At 37.3% G+C, this 22752-nt stretch overlaps 1 protein-coding gene across 2 annotated transcripts in view; it reads right to left on the bottom strand.

Annotated features, from left to right (window-relative positions):
* SLC22A10 (solute carrier family 22 member 10) overlaps nt 1-22377 on the bottom strand; it is a 33420-nt gene extending 11043 nt beyond the window's left edge. The window contains exons 1-4 of one of the 2 annotated variants that reach the window (XM_036861037.1): nt 22305-22377; nt 12280-12396; nt 11147-11250; nt 9-163 (exon numbers count right to left, since the gene is read on the bottom strand). In XM_036861037.1, coding sequence (XP_036716932.1) covers nt 9-163; nt 11147-11250; nt 12280-12360 — 340 coding nt within the window. In that variant the 5' untranslated portion in view covers nt 12361-12396; nt 22305-22377. Of the gene's footprint in view, nt 1-8; nt 164-11146; nt 11251-12279; nt 12845-22304 lie in introns of those variants that run through there. The other variant, XM_036861036.1, reaches the window with a different exon arrangement.
* Between the last annotated feature and the right edge of the window lie 375 nt (nt 22378-22752).

Here is a 22752-nt window from a genome sequence, read left to right as displayed (position 1 = left end):
TGACTTACTGAGCATCCAGTTATTTGTTATAATGACCACAGCAGAACATCCTGACCAGAAGCGTAGTGAGCAGTAAATCAGGAAGGTGGGAGCAAAGGCTGCACAGGTCCCAGAGATGGCGAGCTGGAGCAAACACCACCTGAGAATCAACTTTCTCCCAAACCTAAGAAACAGAGAGGCAGGTTAGATTATGGGAGTAATGATAATTTGTGGTAAAAAAAAATTAAGAAAACAAAGCATACTTTGAAATTTAGACAATGTTTTAACAAGTGATTCTTTGTACCTGAAACCTTGAGTAAACAAGAGCTAAATCAGCAACGGAAATAGCTTCATACTAACACTCTGGTTTACAGACTAATATTACTAAAACTTCATCATCCAGTCCCCAGGAGGACTCTGACGGGAAGTGATACCATACAAAAGAAACTACAGTGCTGGAAATTGGAATACACCATGAGCATTCATTGTACTAACATATGTATTTAGCATAGTGGAGAGTCTGTATAGTGTGTAGAACACAAGAGAGCTAAAAGTGTACTTTGGTCTCTAGCACCAGACAGGTGAAGATGCAACTGATGCAAATGATCAGTGAAGCAATGCATCAAAGTGGTTGAAGATTTATGTAAGAGTCACTCTTTGTTGAATCTGTATTTATAAACCTCAAGTAATGTGCTTTCCTAGAATAGAATATACGAGCACCATAACCCAGACAGTGGCTATTATATCAATCTCTCACAGGAAAGAAGTATGTAAAATGGAGAATGAAGGGAAAAAGAAGGTGAAAGACAAATAAGGAAAAGTGAATTTTGTCTTTCATTGGGCATGAAGAAAAGAGGGTCTTAGTAGAGACAACATGGACTAAACGAGATGTGCTAATGTAAATATAAACCCATTGTCTGTAATAAAAACAGACAGACAGTGTTTGGTATTAGGAATTCCTCTGCAATATTTAAAAATAGCATCAAATAATTTCCCCCAAACAGAAAATGGGATACATAAGAACAAACACAACACCAAATAACCATGTTCATAATCACTATCATCATCAAGAAAATAATTTAGAAGAGAAAACTTTATTCTATTATATGTGGACATTTAGTTGTTCAATGCCATCTGCTGAAGAGACTGTTCTTTCTCACATTAAATGGTCTTGGCACCCTTGTCAAAAGACAGTTGGCTATAAATGTATGGGTTTATTTCTGAACTCTCAGTTCTATTACATTTGTCTGTATGTCAATCCTTATACCAGTACCATAATATTTGGTAACTGTAGCTTTATTGTAGTTCTGAAACTGAGATGCATGAGTCCCCTGAATTTACTCTTCTTTTTCAAAATTGTTTGGCTATTTGGAGCCCTGATTTCATATGAATATGTTTCAGCTTTTCTGTTTCTAGAAAAACATTACATTGGAGTTTTGATAGTGATTTCATTGAAACTGTAGTTGCATTAAATATGATTGACTTCATTGATAATATTAGGTCTTCCTACCTCATTAACATGGGATACTTTCCATTTATTTAGGTCTTCTCTAATTTCTTTCAACAACGCTGTATAGTTTTCAATGTGCAAGCCTTTTACATCCTAGGTTAAATTTATTTCTAAGTATTTTATTCCTTTAGAAGATGATGTATGGATAATACATTTCCTAATTTTCTTTTCAAATTGTTCACTTCAAATATATAGAAAAACAACTGATTTTTGTGTGTTCGTTTTGTACCCTGCAACTTTGTTAAATTCGTTTATTAGTTCTAATGAATTTCTTGGGCATTCTTTGGAATTTTCTATATATATATGATCATGTCATCTATCTATCTATCTATATATATATATATATATATATATATATAAAATTATATTCTTATTCTTCCTTTTTACTTTGGGTAAATTTTATTTCTCTTTCTCTCTAATTGCTCTACATAGGTTTACAGTATGATGTTAAATAACAGCAATGAAAGCAGACATCTTTATCTTTCTCCTTATCTTAGTGTGAAAGTTAATATTCTTTCACCATTGACTGTAGTGATAGTTGTAGCTTTATTCCTAAACACCCTTTAAAATATTGAGGAAGTTACATTTAATTCCTATATTATTTTCACCAAGAAAATTGTATGATTTTATAAAATGCCTCCTATGCATCAGTTGACATTTTATAGGTTTTTTTCCTTCATTGTATTGATGTGGTATATTATATTGGATGATTGTCTTATGATGAACCACCTTTGCAGTTCTGGGATAAATCCTATTTGTTTATGGTATATAAACGTTTTAATATGTAGCTGGATTCAGTTTGCTTGCATTTTGTTGAATATTTTTAGGTCTATATTCAGAGGGGATATGGCTCTGTAACTTTCGTTTTTCTGATGTCATTATCTAGCTTTGATATCATAAGAACACTGGTATTATAATATGAGTTAGGAAATTTTCCTCCTCTTCTGTTTTATGGAAGAGTTCAAGAAGTATTGGCGTTGGATTCACGATAGCAGAGTAAAAGGACGTGCACTCACTCCCTCTTGCAAGAGCACTGGAATCACAACTAACTGCTGAACAATCATCAACAGGGATACACTGGAACTCATCAAAAAATATACCTCACATCCAAAGACAAAGAAGAAGCTGCAATGAGATGGTAGAAGGGGCGCAAACAATAAAATCAAATCCCGTAACCACAGGGTGCATGACTCACAAACTGGAGAACAATCATACCACAGAAGTCCATGCACTGGAGTGAAGGTTCTGAGCCCCATGTCAGGCTTCCCAACCTGGGGGTCTGGCAATGGGAGGAGGAATCCCCAGAGAATCAAACTTTGAAGGCTAGCAGGATTTGATTGCAGGACTTTGACAGGACTGGGAGAAACAGAGACTCCACTCTTGGAGGACACACACAAAGTAGTGTGCACATCAGGACCCAGGCGGAAGGAACTGTGACCCCATAGGACATTGAACCAGACATACCTGCTAGTGTTGGAGGGTCTCCTGCAGAGGCCAGGGCTGTGGCTCATCACGGAGACAAGGACACTGGCAGCAGAAATTCTGGGAAGTACTCCTTGGCATGAGCCCTCCCAGAGTCTGCCATTAGCCCCACCAAAGAGCCTATAGCCTCCAATGCTATGTCATCACAGGCCAAACAACCAACAGGGAGGGGACTCAGCCCCACCAATCAGCAGACAGGCAGAAAAGTTTTACTGAGCTCTGCCCAAAAGAGCAACATCCAGCTCCACCCACACTAGCCCCTACCATCAGTAAGCTTCCACAAGCCTATTAGATAGCCTCATCCACCAGAGGGCAGACAGCAGAAGCAAGAAGAACTAAAATCCTGCATCATGTAGAAGGAAAACCACATTCACAGAAGGACAGACAAAATGAAAATGCAGAGGGCTACGTACCAGATGAAGGAACAAGATAAAACCCCAGAAAAACAAATGAATTGGAGATAGGCAACCCTCCAGAAAAAATAATTCAAAATAATGATAGTGAAGATGATCCAGGACCTTAGAAAAAGAATGGAGGCAAAGATCAAGAAGATGTAAGAAATGTTTAACAAAGACCTAGAAGAATTAAAGAACAAACACCTAGAAGAATTAAAGAACAAACAAACAGAGATGAACAATACAATAACTGAAATGAAAAAAAAATACACTAGAAGGAATCAATAGCAGAATAAATGAGGCAGAAGAACGGACAAGTGACCTGGAAGACAGAATGGTGGGAATCACTGCCATGGAAAGAATAAAGAAAAAAGAATGAAAAGAAATGAAGACAGCCTAAGAGACGTCTGGGACAACATTAACAAACCAGCATTCACATTATAGGGGTCCCCAAAGGAGAAGAGAAAGAGAAAGGACGCAAGAAAATATTTGAAGAGATTATAGTCGAAAACTTCCCTAACATGGGAAGGGAAATAGCCATCCAAGTCCAGAAAGCACTTGGATGATTGTTCATCCAAGCCAGAGACTCCCAAGCAGGATAAACCCAAGGAGAAACATGCCAAGACACATAGTAATCAAATCGAAAAAATTAAAGACAAAGAAAAATTATTGAAAGCAACAAGGGAAAAATGACAGATAACATACAAGAGAGCTCTTATAAGGTAACGGCTGATTTCTTAGCAGAAAATCTACAAGCCAGAAGGGAGTGGCATGATATATTTAAAGTGATGAAAGGGAAGAACCTACAACTAAGATTACTCTAGCCAGCAAGGATCTCATTCAGATTCAACAGAGTAATCAAAAGCTTTACAGACAAACAAAAACTAAAAGAACTCAGCACCGCCAAACCAGCTGTACAACAAATGTTAAAGGAACTTCTTTAAGTGGAAAACACAAGAGAAGAGACGGACCTACAAAAACAAAACCAAAATAATTTTTAACATGGTAATAGGAACATACATACTGTTAATTACCTTCAATGTGAATGGATTAAATGCTCCAGCCAAAAGACACAGGCTGCCTGAATGGATATGCAAACAAGACCCATATATATGCTGTATACAAGAGACCCACTTCAGACCTAGGGACACATACAGTCTGAAAGTGAGGGGATGGAAAAAGATATTCCATGCAAATGGAAATCAAAAGAAAGCTGGAGTAGCAATACTCATATCAGACATAATACTCTTTAAAATGAAGAATGTTATAAGAAACAAGGAAGGACACTACTTAATGATCAAGAGATTAATCCAACAAGAAGATATAACAATTATAAATATATATGCACCCAACAAAGGAGCACCTCAATACATAAGGTAAATGCTAACTGCTATAAAAAGGAAATCTACAGTAACACAATAATAGTTGGGGACTTTAACACCTCACGTACAGCAAAGGACAGATCATCCAAACAGAAAATTAATAAGGAAACAAAAGCTTTAAATGACACAATAGACCAGATAGATTTCATTGATATCTATAGGACATTCCATCCGAAAACAACAGATTACACTTTCTTCTCAGGTGCACACGGAACATTCTCCAGGATAGATGACATCTTGGGTCACAAATCAAGCTTCAGTAAATTTAAGAAAGTTGAAATCATATCAAGCATCTTTCTGACCAAAACTCTATGAAATTAGAAATAAATTGCTGGGGAAAAAAGTAAAATACACAAACATATGGAGGGTAAACCATACATTACTGAATAACGAAGAGATCACTGAAGAAATCAAAGAGGAAATTAAAAAATACCTAAAGACAAATTACAAAGAAAGCACCATGATCCAAAACCTATGGAAAGCAGCAAAAGCAGTTCTAAGAGGGAAGTTTATAGCAAATATAATCCTACCTCAATAATCAAGAAAAGTTTCAGATAAACAATCTAACCTTACGCCTAAAGGAACTAGAGAAAGAAGAACAAACAAAACCCAAAGTTCGTAGAAGGAAAGAAATCATAAAGATCAGAGCAGAAATAAATGAAATAGAAACAAAGAAAACAATAGCAAAGATCAATAAAACGAAAAGCTGGTTCTGTGAGAAGATAAACAAAATTGATAAATATTTAGCCAGACTCATCAAGAAAAAGAGGTAGAAGACTCAAATCAATAAAATTACAAATGAAAAAGGAGAAGTTACAACAGACACTGCAGAAATACAAAGCATCATAAGAAACTACACCAATTCTATGCCAATAAACTGGACAACCAGGAAGAAATGGACAAATTCTTAGAAAGGTATGACCTTCCAAGACTGTACCAGGAAGAAATAGAAAATATAAACAGGTAAACACTACAAAAAAAGAAAATTGCAGACCAATATCACTGATGAATATAGATGCAAAAATCCTCAACCAAATACTAGCAAACAGAATCCAACAACACATTAAAATCATCATACACCATGATCAAATGGGATTCATCTCAGTGATGCAAGGATTCTTCAATATACACAAATAAATCAATGTGATTCACCATATTAACAAATTGAAAAATAAAAACCATATGATCATCTCAATAGATGCAGGAAAAGCTTTTGACAAAATTCAATACCCATTTATGATAAAAACTCTCCAGAAACTGGGCATAGACGGAACCTACTTCAACATAATAAAGGCCATATACAACAAACCTATAGCAAACATCATTCTCAATGGTGAAAAATTGAAAGCATTTCCTCTAAGACCAGGAACAAGACAAGGATGTGTACTCTCACCACTATTATTCAACATAGTTTTGGAAGTCCTAGCCACGACAATCAGAGAAGAAAAAGAAATAAAAGGAATACAAATTGGAAAAGAAGAAGTAAAACTGTCACTGTTTGCAGATGACGTGATACTATACATAGAGAGTCCTAAAGATGCCACCAGAAACCTACTAGAACTAATCAATGAATTTGGTAAAATTGCAGGATACAAAATTAATGCACAGAAATCTCTTACATTACTATACACTAACAATGAAAGATCAGAAAGAGAAATTAAGGAAACAATCCCATTCACCTTTGCAACAATAAGGATAAAATACCTAGGAATAAACCTACCTAAGGAGGTAAAAGACATGTACTCAGGAAACTGTAAGACACTGATGAAAGAAATCAAAGATGACACAGATGGAGAGATATACCATGTTCTTGCAATGGAAGAAAAACTAGAAATAGACTACCATATGATCCAGCAATACCACTTCTGGATACATATCTGAAAAGAAAAAATACACCATTCAAAAAGATAAGTGCATACAAATGTTCATAGCAGCATTATTTACAATAGAAAAGATATGAAAGCAACCTAAGTGTCCATCAACAGATGAATGAATAAAGAAGATATTATATATATATATACATATATACATACAATGGAATATTACTCAATGATAAAAAAGAAGGAAATTCTACAATTTGCAACACTGTGGATGGGCCTACAGAGTATTATGCTTAGAGAAAAAAGTCAGACAGAAAAAGACAAATACTCTGTGTTTTCATTTATATGTGGAATCTATAAGATAATACAAATGAATTATGTAATTATACAGAAACAGACTCACAAACTAGTGGTTACCAATGGGGAAAGGGAAGGGCGGGGGAGGCAAGATAGGGGATGAGATTAAGAGACATAAACTACTATGAATAAAATAGATAAGCCACAAGGATAAATTGTAGAGCACAGGTAAATGTAGCTGTTAATTTGTAATAACTTTACATGGAATATAATCTATAAAAATATTGAATCACAATTTTATGTACTTGAAACTAATACAATACTATAAATTGACTATATTTAAACTTTTTTAAAAAGACCTGATAATTTCACAGGTGAATTCTTACAAACATTTGAAGAAGAATAAACACCAACTCTTCTCAAACATTTCCAAAACACTGAAGAGGAGAATACAGTCTCAAACTCATTTTATTTATTTATTTATTTATTTTTATTTAATATCTTTATTGAAGTATAATTACTGTACAATGTTGTGTTAGTTTCTGCTGTACAACAAAGTGAATCAGCTATATGTATACATATATCCCCCATCCCCTCCCTCTTGAGCCTCCCTCCCACCCTCCCTATCCCACCCCTCTAGGTCATCACCAAGCATCGAGCTGATCTCCCTGTGTTATGCAGCAGCTTCCCATTAGCCATCCGTTTTACATTTAGTAGTGTATATATGTCAATGCTACTCTCTCACTTCGTCCCAGCTTCCCCTTCCCCCTGTGTCCTCAAGTCCGTTCTCTATGTCTGCATCTTTATTCCTGCCCTGCCACTAGGTTCATCAGTACCATTTTTTTAGTTTCCATACATGTGTGCTAGCATACATTTTCCTGTTGTTTTTCTCTTTCTGACTTACTTTACTGTGTATGACAGACTCTAGGTCCATCCACCTTACAAATAACTCAATTTCGTTCCTTTTCATGGCTGAGTAATATTTCATTGTATGTATGTGCCACATATTCTTCATCCATTCATCTGTCGATGGACATTTAGGTTGCTGCCATGTCCTGGCTATTGTAAATAGTGCTGCAATGAACTTTGTGGTACATGTATCTTTTTGAATTATGGTCAAACTCATTTTAGAAGACCACCATTTTCAAGATATCAAAATCAGATAAGGACACAACAAGAAAACTACAGTGCAACATCTCTGATGAATATAGATGCAAAAAATTTCTCATCAAAATAATAGCAAACCAGGGCTTCCCTGGTGGTGCAGTGGTTGAGAATCCGCCTGCCAATGCAGGGGACACGGGTTCGAGCCCTGGTCTGGGAGGATCCCACATGCCGCAGAGCAACTGGGTCCGTGAGCCACAACTACTGAGCCTGCGTGTCTGGAGCCTGTGCTCCACAACAAGAGAGGCCGCGATAGTGAGAGGCCCGTGCACTGCGATGAAGAGTGGCCCCCGCTCGCCACAACTAGAGAAAGCCCTCACACAGAAATGAAGACCCAACACAGCCAAAAATAAATAAATAAATAAATAAATAAATAAATTTTAAAAAAATAAATAAATAATAGCAAACAAAATTTAACAGCACATTAAAAGGGTCATACAATATGATGAAGTGGGATTCATCCCTAGGATGCAAGGAGTTCAACATATGGAAATCAATACACATGATACACTATATTAATGGAATGAAAGTTAAAAATCATATGATCATTTCAAAAGATAAAGAAGAATCCAGAATTGGGCGATTGGGATTCACATGTATACACTGATGTGTATAAAATTGATGAATAATAAGAGCCTGCAGTATAAAAAAACAAACAAACAAACAAAACAACTAATACTAAACTTTCATTGGGTTATCTGTACGGAAATACGTTAATATAAATGTTTCAGACATTACATGAAATTTCTAAAAATCTTATATGTTCTGGTATAATGTTATAAGTCATAATTCTAGCTATTACTTTAAAATGTATATCTCAGAAATAACTAAATTTCCTTGTCAATTGCACTACTATGAACTTTCATCAAATCTTTAACCGTGGTCATTTTTAAGTCTTTTGTCATTTACAGACAGTTCTGGGTGTACTCTGATGCTTTTGCAAATATGTTCCTATAAAAGGGTTTCATCCTCAAGGAATTCATAGAAAAGACTCTGACAAGTACAGGTTTCTGGTAACTGTACTGCTGAACTGAATGAATAAGCATTTTCAGAACTCTAATGAAAAACTGATGAACTCATAAAAGTGCTAACAAAAGATCAAGATGAAAAAAAAATTAATTACATGGGACTGAGTGAACTGATGAGGATGATTATAATTTTTGTGACTTTCTGTTTGAATTAAAAAAAAAATCCCACAAGGACTCAGAGGCAAAGAATATACAAATCAATTTTCACTGCAAAGTAAAGGAGCTGTTACAGTGGAGGATTACTGGGCTGAATGTCAATATTATGACATAGTATGAGTGTGTTTCATGTTTGGTAATTGCAATAATTGTTGCTTTTGTTGTGGTCATCCATTTACACTGCTTGGTGTCAGTCTATTTATCTCTTGTAAAAATAAAATACAGTGTGTGTGTGTGAAAAAAAAAGATAAAGAAAAATCCATTTATATAATACAATATCCTTTCATGATAAAAATGCTCAATTAATTGGGTGTAGAAGGAACATACCTCAACACAATAAAGGTGATATATGACAAGCCTTCAGATAACATTGTACTCAGTAGTGACAGTTTGCAAGATTTTCCTCTAAGTTCAAAGGAATAAAGGGAGCCCACTCACACCACTCCTATCAGCATAATCCTGGAAGTCCTAATCAGAGCTATCAGACAAGAAAAAGAAGTAAAATGCATTCAAATGGGAAAGAAGGAATTACATTCTTTTTGTTACAGATGATATGAACTTGTATATAGAAAACACTGAAGACTCAACCAAAAACTTTGTTAGAACTTATCTACAAATTCAGTACAGTTGCAGGAAACAAAATCAACTTATGAAAATCAAACACATTACTATATACCAACAATGAAATATCTGAAAAGGGTAATAAAAGAAACAATCCCATTTACTATAGCATCAAAAACAATAAAATGATTAAGGAGATGAAAGATCTGGACACTGAAAAAAACAAGATGATGAAAGAAATGGAAGTGGACAAAAATAAATGGAAAGAACTCATGTTCATGGATGGGAAAAATTAATATTTTTAAAATGTCCACACTACCCAGAGCCATCTATAGATTCAGTGCAATATCTATCAAAATTCCAGTGGCATCTTTCACAGAAACAGAAAAAAACTGTCCAAAAATTTATATGAAATCACAAATGAACCCAAATAGTCAAAGCAATCCTGACAAAGATCCAAGCTAGAAGCAGAACATTGTCTATTTCAAGCTATATTACAAAGCTATAATAATCAAGAGTATGGTACTGGCATATAAAGAGACACATAAACCAATAGAACAGAATCATGATTCGAGAGGTGACACATTCGGAGTCCACAATTTTCAGCTGTAAGATTAAAGGATGTTAGGCTTACAGATGACAAGGGATACTTTCCCCCATGGGAGACTTGAGTATGTGGCAGCCGTGCTGGTCCTCTTACTTTTGGATGACCCCTGCCAGGCACAGGATAACCCAAACTTCTCACTCCAAAAATTATGACTCCTGAGTTCTATAGATTAGTTACCTTATATTGTTGAAAGTATTACCTCTAATGAGGCTTTTTTCTCTTACAAAATTAGAGATTATAGCCACAATTATTTCTAATTCAACTTCAGTACCATCTCACTGAGCACACAAATTTTATAGAAATCAATACTAATTACAGTGGGGTAACCATGATATGAGGACTAATGTGAGAACCCACAAGCATTTAGCTCACTGAATCCTTGGGAAAGGCCTACAATGTTGTTTCTTCAAACAGGCAGAACCTCCTGTCTTGAAGCACCTTTCTCTCACTTCCCATTGGTAACTCCTTCTCACCTTTATAAATGAAGTTTATGGTAACTCACCTCTAACTACTATTCTGAAATGCACCCAGATCTTATGAAGAGGTCATTTCTGTGTCCAGTACAGAGAGCTCTGTGGCAACAAAATGACATTCATCACAATGATTCTAATTCTGCATTTCCATCTATAGCTCCCTTGGAACCAAGGCAACCCACAACGGTATAAATTGTATATTGGTACTCAATAAAGAATCTTTATGAAAGAATTAATCATAAACTGTGAAAACACCACAGAGGAATGGCAGCAGTGATCTGGAGACACTCACCTGTCTGAGAGATGGCCATATATGAGGCCCCCCACCAGCATTCCAGCCATGAATAAGGATTGAACCACTGGTTTCTGCGACTGATAATCACATACAAGGTCCCACTGGAAGAGAAGGAAACCAGCACAGAGGAGCTTCACAGCATCTTTTAACACTCGATGTGCACTCACTCCAATAGCCCTCAGTGAACACGTCCTGTGATTTCCTTTACTACATCTACTCATCTGTATCATTCATGTCTCAGCTTAAGCATGGCTTTCTCTAGATCCTCAGCTCACTGTCCCAGGTTATACCAGGGCCAATCTTTATATTGACTGAGCACTGCCTACCTCAGTGGTTCTCAATCTTTGTCACACATTGGAAAAATTGAGGTTTGTTTATTTTTTTTAATCACTGATGCCTGGATCACGCCTATAGTGAAATACATTCTGATTTGTTTCTCTGACAATCAGTCAGGAAATGGAAATTTTTAAATTAATTAATTTATTTATTTATATTTATTTTATTTTATTTATTTATGGCTGTGTTGGGTCTTCGTTTCTGTGTGAGGGCTTTCTCTAGTTGCGGCAAGTGGGGGCCAGTCTTCATCGCGGTGCGCGGGCCTCTCACTATCACGGCCTCTCTTGTTGCGGAGCACAGGCTCCAGACGCGCAGGCTCAGCAATTGTGGCTCACGGGCCTAGTCGCTCCACGGCATGTGGGATCCTCCCAGACCAGGGCTCGAACCTGTGTCCCCTGCATTGGCAGGCAGATTCTCAACCACTGCGCCACCAGGGAAGCCCAGGAAATGGAATTTTTAAAAGTTAATACAAATATTTCCAATTGCAACTAGACTGAGAACAAGTGACCAAGAATAATTTTTCACACATTATATTAAGTATGTCCTTGTCTAAACGTCAATATTCACATTAAATTTTAAGCTTTGTGATAGTAAAATTCATAACCGGTTTATTGATTTCATCATCCTCAGTGGTAATGTAAGTGTTTGGCAATTAAAAAGATAAACAATCACTGAAAGAATAAAAGAGAGCTGGTTATACTATCTACTCAGTAACTGAATATTTGAACAGTGCCTATTTATGTTATTCTAAACACCCACACCATGTACTCAGAAGAGGTAAATGGGGCCTTTACCTCAGTCACGATGGTGGAGGAGAAGGAGCTTCGGTCATACACCCAGCCATCCACACAGGGCTCCGTGTCCAGGTCAGTCATGTTGGGGAAGGTCCCGTTCAGTTGAAGGAGCTGCCACTGGGGGAGGAGGAAGCGATGACATTTCTCTGGTTTCAAGTTAGAATCCAACGGGATGAAGATTCTCAGGAGGACATCAGGGCTGAGGACCCCAGTGTCATTATCAGAGACAGTGTCATTATCAAGGATAGGGACCCAGCAGCGATGACCAGGAATGGCTGCAGTGAAGTTCTCCAGCAGTATGTGACAGGCTGCTATCATGACCGGAGGAAGAATGAAAACCATCTGAATGATCTGGAATTTTCCCAGGCCACCAACTTCATTCAGGAGCTCCTCAAAGGCCATTGTGAAGAGGCAATTTTCAAGAAAACTCACAATGAATTTGTAGAGATAAGTTCAAAGGGAGAAAAATGTTTCCTTTCATTAACTCACACTAAATCTATGTGACCTCACATCAGTTTCTCATCAATGGTTCTCATCACTTCGCTACTGCACCAGAACATTGGAAGCAGTTTCCCCAATCTGTCTGGAATCACGAGGTATTAGTTTTTTAAGTAAAGCCATAGAGAAAATTATTTACCAAAGATACTTCTATCTCATGAACATTAAATCTGTTTAAAGGTTTACTCACTTAACGTGCTTCTTCTCAGTGATTCTGTAAAATCAACATTGGACTTTGGCATGTACATGGTCTCTAAATAATCTAAAATATGCCTGCTACAGTCTTCAGTCATTTCCAGAAAATGGAATTTGAGAGACACAGAAGTGAATGCTTTATGATTTTTCTGGGGAAAGAACAGAAAGCAAGTGTTTTTCTTGTTTATACTGACTTTAAATTACAATAATTAACAAAATATAATCCTTTGTTTCTAATTAAAGCATAGTGGAATATGGTGCAATTACTACCTTTTAGCAACTGATATTGTGCTTCAGTTTCAGTCACACCCAGAACTCAAAATAATTGTAAATTCCTTCAGATAGAGATACTGGAGAAAGACAGAGGTGAGCTCACCTAAGGATTTATCTTCTGAGGTTTTCCATTACAGAATATATTAAGGATCTTTTATGTGCTACTGGTCAGAATCCTGATGAATTGGCCATTTTATCAAGATGCTCCTGGCCTCTTTACATCTAGTAATGCTTCTCGATTTCCAGTATGTATTTTACTTATATTAATATAACAATTCCAGGTTTCTTATGCTTACAGTTTACATGCTACAACTTCCAATCTGGTATACTTTTAATTGAAATGTTTATTGATATTATTGAAGATTCACATGCAGTAGCAAGAAAAAATATAATGAGAATCTGCGTGCACTCAGTTTCCCCCAATAATAATATTTATAAAATTATAGTATAATAATCACAGCTAAGATATTGAGAGTGACACAGTCTACTGATCTTATTCAGATTTCCCCAGTCAGGTTTTCCTGTACTTGTGTTTGTGTGTGCATGTAATTAGAACTGTATAGTTTTATCACCTGTAGCTTCCTGTGCCCACCGCCATAGTCAAGATACTAAATAATTCCCTCTCCACAGGAAATCCTGTTTTAGTACTCTTATAAATGTACCACCAACCCTTGCTCCTGTCATTCCCTTTCCTACCTTTAGCATCTAGTGATCTGTTTTCCATTATTTAACCTCTGTCATTTAAAAGTTGTTATAAAGAGGGGAGGGATCAAAATGGATTGGGAGGATGTGGAGCTCACCAATCCTTACACACATGAAAAATACATCAACATGTGGAATAATTCTCACAGAATACTGAATGGAAATTGTCAGAAGAACTCCTATGCAAACAAAGCTGCAAGAAAGATTTCCACATAACAGAGGAGGACAGAAAAAATGCCTATGGTCAGGATCCCAGCCCTGGAAAGGGATCTTCAAGTAAGAGAGAAGTTTTGCAGGGGCAGACCCTCACCCTGAGGAGCTATCTGGTTGAATCACAGCCTGGACATCGCAATCTGGGTTCCTGCGTGGATGAGACAAGACCTCTTGGTGGCTGGGAGAACCTCTGGGACAGATAGATGAGCTGGAGGAACCTTGACCCTACACACAAGGAGAGCACACATTTTGGCTCCAATAATCAGGGTGGACAGACCTTTGAACTGGCAGCTACCGCCTCGCTGCACTCCCCAATCTGAGGGGGCAAACATCCCACCCCTACTCACTCCACAGCACATCTTACTGCTGGATCTGGGGCAGAGAGGTCCTGGGAGAATACTGCCAGTGAGACAGCCCATATACCTGACAGAAGTGCAGCCACCTCAATTCCTGCAGCCATAGCGCCCTGACCCCAAGCCCCAGTCTAGTGAACGCACCAGCCTGGCCACTCCACACCACAGCCTTGCACTAGATCTGGGATGAACACATCAGGGAAAAAGATGGGGTGCATCTGAGTGGAGCTGTGGACAACAACACAGGCAGCGCTTCAGTTCTCTGTGAGCACACGGACCTCAATTGCTTCCATACTCCCTTCTTTTTGGGCAGGGCATGCACTCAAGGGGAAAGAAACCAGATGGAACCTGACTTTCAGAGCTTCTACTCCAAAAACTGGGGAGCAGACCCGCCCATGAGAGCATGGTGATAGGCATGGAGAGGAGAGGAATTCCTGCCTCACTCTGGACTGGCTTTAGATCCCCCAAAACCAACCGCACCAACCTGAGAGAAGACATGGCTAGCCTCCATTACAAACCAGCCCTTGAACCAAAGATATTGGACACACACGGTCTACACCAGGATGCTCCCATCTAAAACACCCCTTCAACAGCACAATATATAACTGTTTCCCCTAAATTCATAGAGATAGAGAAAGTTAAGTAAAATGAAAATTCAGAGGAACTACTCCTAATTAAAAGAACATGAGAGATCCTCTGAAAAAACAAAGCAGACCTCACCAGTCTATTACAACCCCAGTTCTAAAAGGAGGTAATAAAGATGCTAAAGGAATTAAGAAAAAATATCAATAGAAACACAGATCACTGTAGCAAGGGACTAGAAACTATATAATAACACTTATCTGTTATTACAGGATATTGAATATAGTTCCCGGTGCTATAGAGTAGGTCCTTGTTTGTTATCTATTTCATATATAGTAGTGTGTATATGTTAATCCCAACCTCCTAATTTTCTCTCCCCCCACCCCCTTTCCCCTTCGGTAACCATAAGTTTGCTTTCTATGTCTGTGAGTCTCTTTCCGTTTTGGAAATAAGTTCATTTGTATCTCTTTTTTTAGATTACACATATAAACGATGTCATATGATATTTATCTTTCTGTCCAGTTTACTGCACTTAGTATGACAATTTCTAGGTCCATCCATTTTGCTGCAAATGGCATTATTTCATTCTTTTTTATGGTTGAGTAATATTTCATTATATATATGTTTATATACATACATATATATATATGTTTATACACATACATATCCATTCATATGTTGATGGACATTTAGGTTGCTTACATGTCTTGCCTATTGTAAATAGTGTTGCTATGAACATTGGGGTGCATGTATTTTTTCAAATTATGATTTTCTCCAGATATATGTCCAGGAGTGGGGTTGCAGGATAATATCGTAGCTCTATTTTAGTTTCTTGCAGAACCTCCATACTGTTCTCCATAGTGGCTGTACTAATTTACAATCCCACCCACAGTGTAGGAGGGTTTCTTTTTCTCAACACTCTTTTCAGCATTTGCTATTTGTAGACTTTTTTGATGATGGCCATTCTGAATGGTGTGAGGTGATACCTCATTGTACTTTTGATTTGCATTTCTCTAATAATTATCGATGTGGAGCATCTCTTCATGTGCTTTTTGGCCATCTGTATGTCTTCTTTGGAGAAATGTCCATTTAGATCTTGTGCCCATTTTTTTGATTGGGTTGTTTCTTTTTTGATATTGAGCTGTATGTGTTGTTTGTATATTTTGGAGATTAATCCCTTGTTGGTTGCATCATTTGCAAAAATTTTCTCCCACTCTGTATGTTGTCTTTTTATTTTGTTTATGGTTTCCTTTGCTGTGCAAAACGTTTTAAGTTTAATTTGGTCCCATTTGTTTATTTTTGTTTTTAAATCCATTACTCTAGGAGGTGGACCCAAAAAGATATTGCTGCAATTTATGTCAAAGAGTGTCCTACCTATATTTTCCTCTAGGAGTTTTGTGGTATCCTGTTGTACATTTAGGTCTTCAATCCATTTTGAGTTTACTTTTGTGTATGGTGTTAGAGAATGTTCTAATTTCATTCTTCTACATGTAGCTGTCCAGTTTTCCCAGCACCACTTATTGAAGAGACTGTCTTTCCACCATGGTATAGTCTTGCCTCCTTTGTCTTAGATTAATTGACCATAGGTGGTGGGTTTATCTCTGAGCTTTCTATCCTGTTCCATTGATCTATATTTCTGTTTTGGTGCCCATGCCATACTGTTTTGATTGCTGTATCTTTGTAGCATAGTCTGAAGTCAGGGAGCCTGATTCCTCCAGCTCTGTTTTTCTTTCTCAAGATTGCTTTGGTTGTTGGTGGTCTCTTGTGTTTCTATATAAATTTTAAAATATTTTGTTCTTGTTCTGTGAAAAATGCCATTGGTAGTTTGATAAGTATTGCATTGAGTCTGTAGATTGCTTTGGGTAGTATAGTCATTCTGAAAATATTGATTCTTTCAATCCAAGAACACCATATATCTTCCCATCTGTTTGTGTCATCTTTGGTTTCCTTCATCAGTGTCTTATAGTTTTCAGAGTACAGGTCTTTTGCCTCCTTACATGGGTTTATTCCTAGGTATTTTATTCTTTTTGATGTGATGGTAAATGGGATTGTTTCCTTAATTTCTATTTCTAATCTTTCATTGTTAGTGTATAAAAATGCCACAGATTTCTCTGTATTAATTTTCTATCCTGCTGAATTACCGAATTCATTGATGAGCTCTAGTGGTTTTATGGTACATCTTTAGGATTTTCTATGTATAGTATCATGTCATTTGCAAACAGTGACAGTTTTACTTCTTCTTTTCCAGTCTGAATCCCTTTTATTTCTTTTTCTTCTCTGATTGCTGTGGTTAGGACTTCCAAAACTATGTTGAATAACATTGGCAAGAGTGGACGTCCTTGTCTTGTTCCCGATCTTAGAGGTAATGTTTTCAGCTTTTCACAATTGAGTATGATGTTAGCTGTGGGTTTGTCATATATGGCCTTTATTATGTTGAGGTTGGTTCTCTCTATGCCCACTTTCTGGAGAGTTTTTTCATCATAAATGGATGTTGAATTTTATCAAGAGATTTTTCTGCCTCTATTGAGATGATCATATGGTTTTTTTTGTTTTTTTTTTTTCTTTTTTTTTTTCATATGGTTTTTATTCTTCAGTTTGTTAATGTAGAGTATCACACTGATTGATTTGTGGATATTGAAAAATCCTTGCATCCCTAGGATAAATGCCACTTGATTATGGTGTATGATCCCTATATTGTATTGTTGAATTTGGTTTGCTAGTATTTTGTGGAGGATTTTTACGTCTATGTTAATCAGTGATATCAGCCTGTCATTTCCTTTTTTTTGTGGTATCTTTGTCTGATTTTGGTATCAGGGTGATGGGGACCTTGTAGAATGAGTATAAAAGTGTTCCTTCCTCTGCAATTTTTAAAAATAATTTCAGAAGGATAGGTGTTAATTCTTCTCCAAATGTCTGATAGAATTCATCTGTGAAGCCAGCTGGTCCTGGACTTTCGTTTATTGGGAGTTTTTAAATCACAGATTCAATTTCAATACTTATAATTTGCCTATTCATATTTTCTATTTCTTCCTAGTTCCATCTTGGGAGAGTGTACCTTTCTAAGAATTGGTCCATTTCTTCTAGGTTTTCCATTTTATTGGCATGTAGTTGCCTGTAGTACTCTGTTATGGTCTTTTGTATTTCTGTGGTGTCTGTTGTAAGTTCTCATTTTTCATTTCTAATTTTACTGCTTTGGGCTGTCTTTCTTTTTTTTCTTTTTTTTTTTTTTTTAAACAATCACTGGGGATAATTTTTTTTTTTAAGTGTACATTCTATTTTTTTTAATTTACTTATTTATTTATTTATTTATGGCTGTGTTGAGTCTTCATTTCTGTGCAAGGGCTTTCTCTAGTTGCGGCAAGTGGGGGCCACTCTTCATCGCGGTGTGCGGGCCTCTCACTATCACGGCCTCTCTTGTTGCGGAGCACAGGCTCCAGACGCGCAGGCTCAGTAATTGTGGCTCACGGGCCTAGTTGCTCCGCGGCATGTGGGATCTTCCCAGACCAGGGCTCGAACCCGTGTCCCCTGCATTGGCAGGCAGATTCTCAACCACTGCGCCACCAGGGAAGCCTTTTCTTTTTTTCCTTGATGTGTCTAGCTAAAGGTTTTTCAGTTTTGTTTATCTTTTCAAAGAACCAGCTTTTAGTTTCATTGATCTTTTCTATTGTTTTCTTAGTCTTTCATTTATTTCTTCTCTGATTTTTATGATTTCTTTCCTTCTACTAACACTGGGTTTTGTTTTTATTTCTCTATTTGCTTTAGGTGTAAGGTTAGGATGGTTATTTGAGATTTTTCTTTTTTTCTGAGGTAAACTTGTATCACTATAAAGTTCCCTCTTAGAACTGCTTTTGCTGTGTCCCATAGGTGGTGGATTGTCATGTTTTTGTTTTCATTTGTCTCTAGGTATTTTTTAATTTCCTCTTTGATTTCCAAGTGATCCATTTGTTGTTTAGTAGCATATTGTTTAGGCTACATGTGTTTGTGTTTTTCACAATTTTTTTCTTGTAGTTGACTTCTAACCTCATAGCCTTGTGGTTGGAGAAGTTACTTAATATGATTTCAATTTTCTTAAATTTACCAAGACCTCCTTTGTGGTTCAGCATGTGACCAATTCTGAAGAATGTTCTATTTGCACTTGAAAAGAATGTGTATTCTGCTGCTTTTGGATGGAATGCTCTATAAATATCAAGTCTATCTGGTCTAATGTGTCACTTAAGGCCTGTTTCCTTATTGATTTTTTTTTTTTTTTTGGTCTGGATGAACTTCCATTGATGTAAGTGGGGTGTTAAAGTCCCCCACTATTATTGTGTTACTGTCAATGTCTCCTTTTATGACTGTTTGTATTTGCCTTATATATTGAGGTGCTCCTATGTTGGGTGTATATATATTTACAGTTGTTATATCCTCTTCTTGGATTGATTCCTTGATCATTTTGTCATGTTTTTCTTTGTCTTTAGTTTTAACAGTCTTCATTTTAAAGTCTATTTTGTCTGATATAATTATTGCTACTCCACCTTACTTTTGATTTCCAATTGCATGGAATACCTTTTTCCATCCCCTTACTTTCAGTCTGTTTGTGTCTCTAGATCTGAAGTGGGTCTCTTGTAGACAACATATATACGGGCCTTGTTTTGTATCCATTCAGCCAGTCTATCTCTTTTATTTGGAGCATTTCATCTGTTTACATTTAAGGTAATTATCCATATATATATATTCTTATTGCCGTTTTGTTAATTGTTTTGGATTTGTTTTTGTATGTCTTTTTTTCTTCCTTTCCTCTTTTGTTCTCTTCTCTTGTGATTTGTTTGGATTCATTTTTCTTTTTTGCATGTATATTATAGATTTTTCGTTTGCAGTTACCATGAGGTTCTGATATAGCAGTCTATAAGTATACAAGATTGTTTTACATTGCTGATCTCTTAATTTGAAATGCATTTCCAATATGCTGCATTTGTATTCTCCTCCTCTCATGTTTACTGGTTCTGATATCATATTTGTGTGTGGATGATTGCCTGCCTTTACTGTATGTTTGTCTTTATTGGTGAGCTTTCCCATTTTGTAATTTTCTTGTTTTGAGCTGTGGCCTTTTGTATTTCACTTAGAGAAGTTCCTTTAGCATTTGTTGTAAAACTGGTCTTGTGGTGCCGAATTCTCTTAGCTTTTGTTTATCTGTAAAGCTTTTGATTTCTCTGTCAAATCTGAATGAGAGCCATGCTGGGTAGAGTATTCTTGGTTGTAGTTTCTTCCCTTTCATTACTTTAACTATGTTGTGCAACTTCCTTCTGGCCTGCAGAGTTCCTGCTGAAAAATCAGCTGATAGTCTTATGAGTATTCTGTTGGATGTTATTTGTTGCTTTTCCCTTGTTGCTTTTAATATTTTCTCTTTGTCTTTAATTTCTGTCAGTTTAATTGCTACGTGTCTTGATGTGTTGCTCCTTGGGTTAATCCTGTATGGGACTCTGTGCTTTCTGGACTTGGGTGACTGTTTCTTTTCCCATGTTAGGGAAGTTTTCAGCTATTATCTCTTCAAAAATTTTCTCAGGCCCTTCTCTCTTCTCCTTCTGTGACCCCTATAATTCGAATGTTGTTGTGTTTGACATTGTACCAGAGGTCTCTTAAACTATCCTCATTTCTTTTCAATTTTTTTCTTTATTCTGTTCTGTGGCAGTCTTTCCACCACTCCATCTTCCAGCTCATTGATTTGGTCTTCTGCCTCATTTATTCTGCTATTGATTCCTTCTAGTGTACTTTAAATTTCAGTTATTGTATTCTTCAACTCTGGTTATTCTTTGTATTTTCTAACTCTTTGCTAAAAACTTCTTGTAACTTCTCACTCTTTGCATTCATTCTTTTCCTGAGTTCTTGGATCATCTATGATCATTATTCTGAACTCTTTCTCAGGTAGATTGCCTATCTGCACTTCACTTAGTTGTTCTTCTGGTGCTTTATCTTGTTCCTTCATCTGGAACATATCCTTTTGGTGTCTCATTTTGTTTAAAATTGTATTTGCATTTTGTGTATGTAGTAGCTTAGTTACATTTCTTGACTTGGAGAAGTGGCCCTCTCTAGCGGATGTCCTATGTGTCCCAGGAGTACAATCCTTTCTCGTCAACCTAGGGCCAGGGACCAGCTGGCCCCAGGGTCGTCTCTGACCTGTGTTTGCAAACTCAGTGCTATAGGCTGAAGGATTGTAGTTTTCTTGCTTCTTGTGTTTGCCTCCTGGTGGGTGAGGCTGGTCTAGAGGTGTGTACAGGCTTCCTGGTGGGAGGGGCTGGTACCTACCCACTGGTGGGTGGAGCTGTGTCTTGTCCCTCTGGTGGACAGGGCTGTGTCAAGTGGCGTGTTTAGAAGTGGCTGTGGGCTCAGGAAGTCTTTAAGCAGCCTGTTTGCTGATGGGTGGGGCCTTGTGCTGACCCTGTGGTTTGTTTAGCCTGGGGCATTCCTGCACTGCTTTCTTTCAGGTTTCAAGGTGCATTTAGTCAGAGACCAGAGGAAGTATGCTTAGTCTCTCATCCCCAGTATCAGAGCCTTCCTCCTTCCTCCTTTCTTAAGGAAAGCTCTGTACTATGAACTAGTAATAACTGTTTAATTTTTGTGTATATGGTGTATATATGAGTGTCTTTTTAAAAATTGTTTTCTGTAGATAAGTAAGTTCTATAATTAAATTTTTAAAGAAGGAAAAGTAAAAACTTGGACAAGATGGAGATGAACAAAACTCATAAAATTTAGTAACCAGAGAAAGAGGGATGTTGAAGAGAGAATAGAGATATTCATAGAAGCCAAGTCTTTGAGTAGATGTGGGGAAATGAGATTCCTTAAAAAATGAAATGTTTGGCTTTGGTCAGGAGAAGGTCATGCTGTGCAAATGAAAAAATGCAGCGTTTGTGGTAAAGACATGTGTAAAAATGAGGTCTCCTCTGTTATTTTTCCCCTTATTGAGATAACTAACTGGGTGCCCATCAGGTAGTATACCTGTAGGAGAAGCAGTGTTGTAAGTCTGAGGAGAGAGGACTGGGTACATAAACTGGAAGACTGGTCCTGCTCTAAAGTCAGGGTTAAATCATCCTGCAAATATAGTAGAATTGCCAGGGAATTCCAAGGATTCACTTTGTAGTTACAGTCTCACATTTACTGGGAAAAATGAGCAACCACAGTCAGTGACTTGAGTCCAGAGTGCAAAATGGAGAGAAGTTACTTCAAACCACATACCTGAGTTCACTGAGTTGTGTAGGTGACACGTGGCAGTTTCAAGGAGCACAGATGGGATGGGATTGACATCTTGCTCAGCAACCTCTTCCCCTGCCTGCACAACTCCATGCACTTCCCAGTCTCACAGAGAAGGGTCCTGTGTAGAGAAAGGCCAGTCTATTCAGAATTTTTTTCAGGGAGGGGGGATATTCAGGGAGCCTTTGGGTGATCCCTGGCCTTAGAGTAGATGTCCCCAGAGGGGCACTTTGGCAGGATAAGGAATGGGAGCTTGATTCAAGGAGGGGTCTGATGAGTGCCTAAGGAAGAGGGGTCAGGGTTAGGAGGGGCTGTTGAGCCTCCACAAGCTGAAATGAGTAGTTGTTGGAAGAAGTAGGTCTATTGGCCAGCTTGGCCAGGACTTGCCATAAATTGGGTTCTGGAAGGTCCCAGCTTTAGATTCATAGAGGCA

The sequence above is a fragment of the Balaenoptera musculus genome, chromosome 8, assembly GCF_009873245.2.
Source record: "Balaenoptera musculus isolate JJ_BM4_2016_0621 chromosome 8, mBalMus1.pri.v3, whole genome shotgun sequence".
Classification (NCBI taxonomy): domain Eukaryota; kingdom Metazoa; phylum Chordata; class Mammalia; order Artiodactyla; family Balaenopteridae; genus Balaenoptera; species Balaenoptera musculus.
This window is presented reverse-complemented; position numbering and strand designations above follow the sequence as displayed.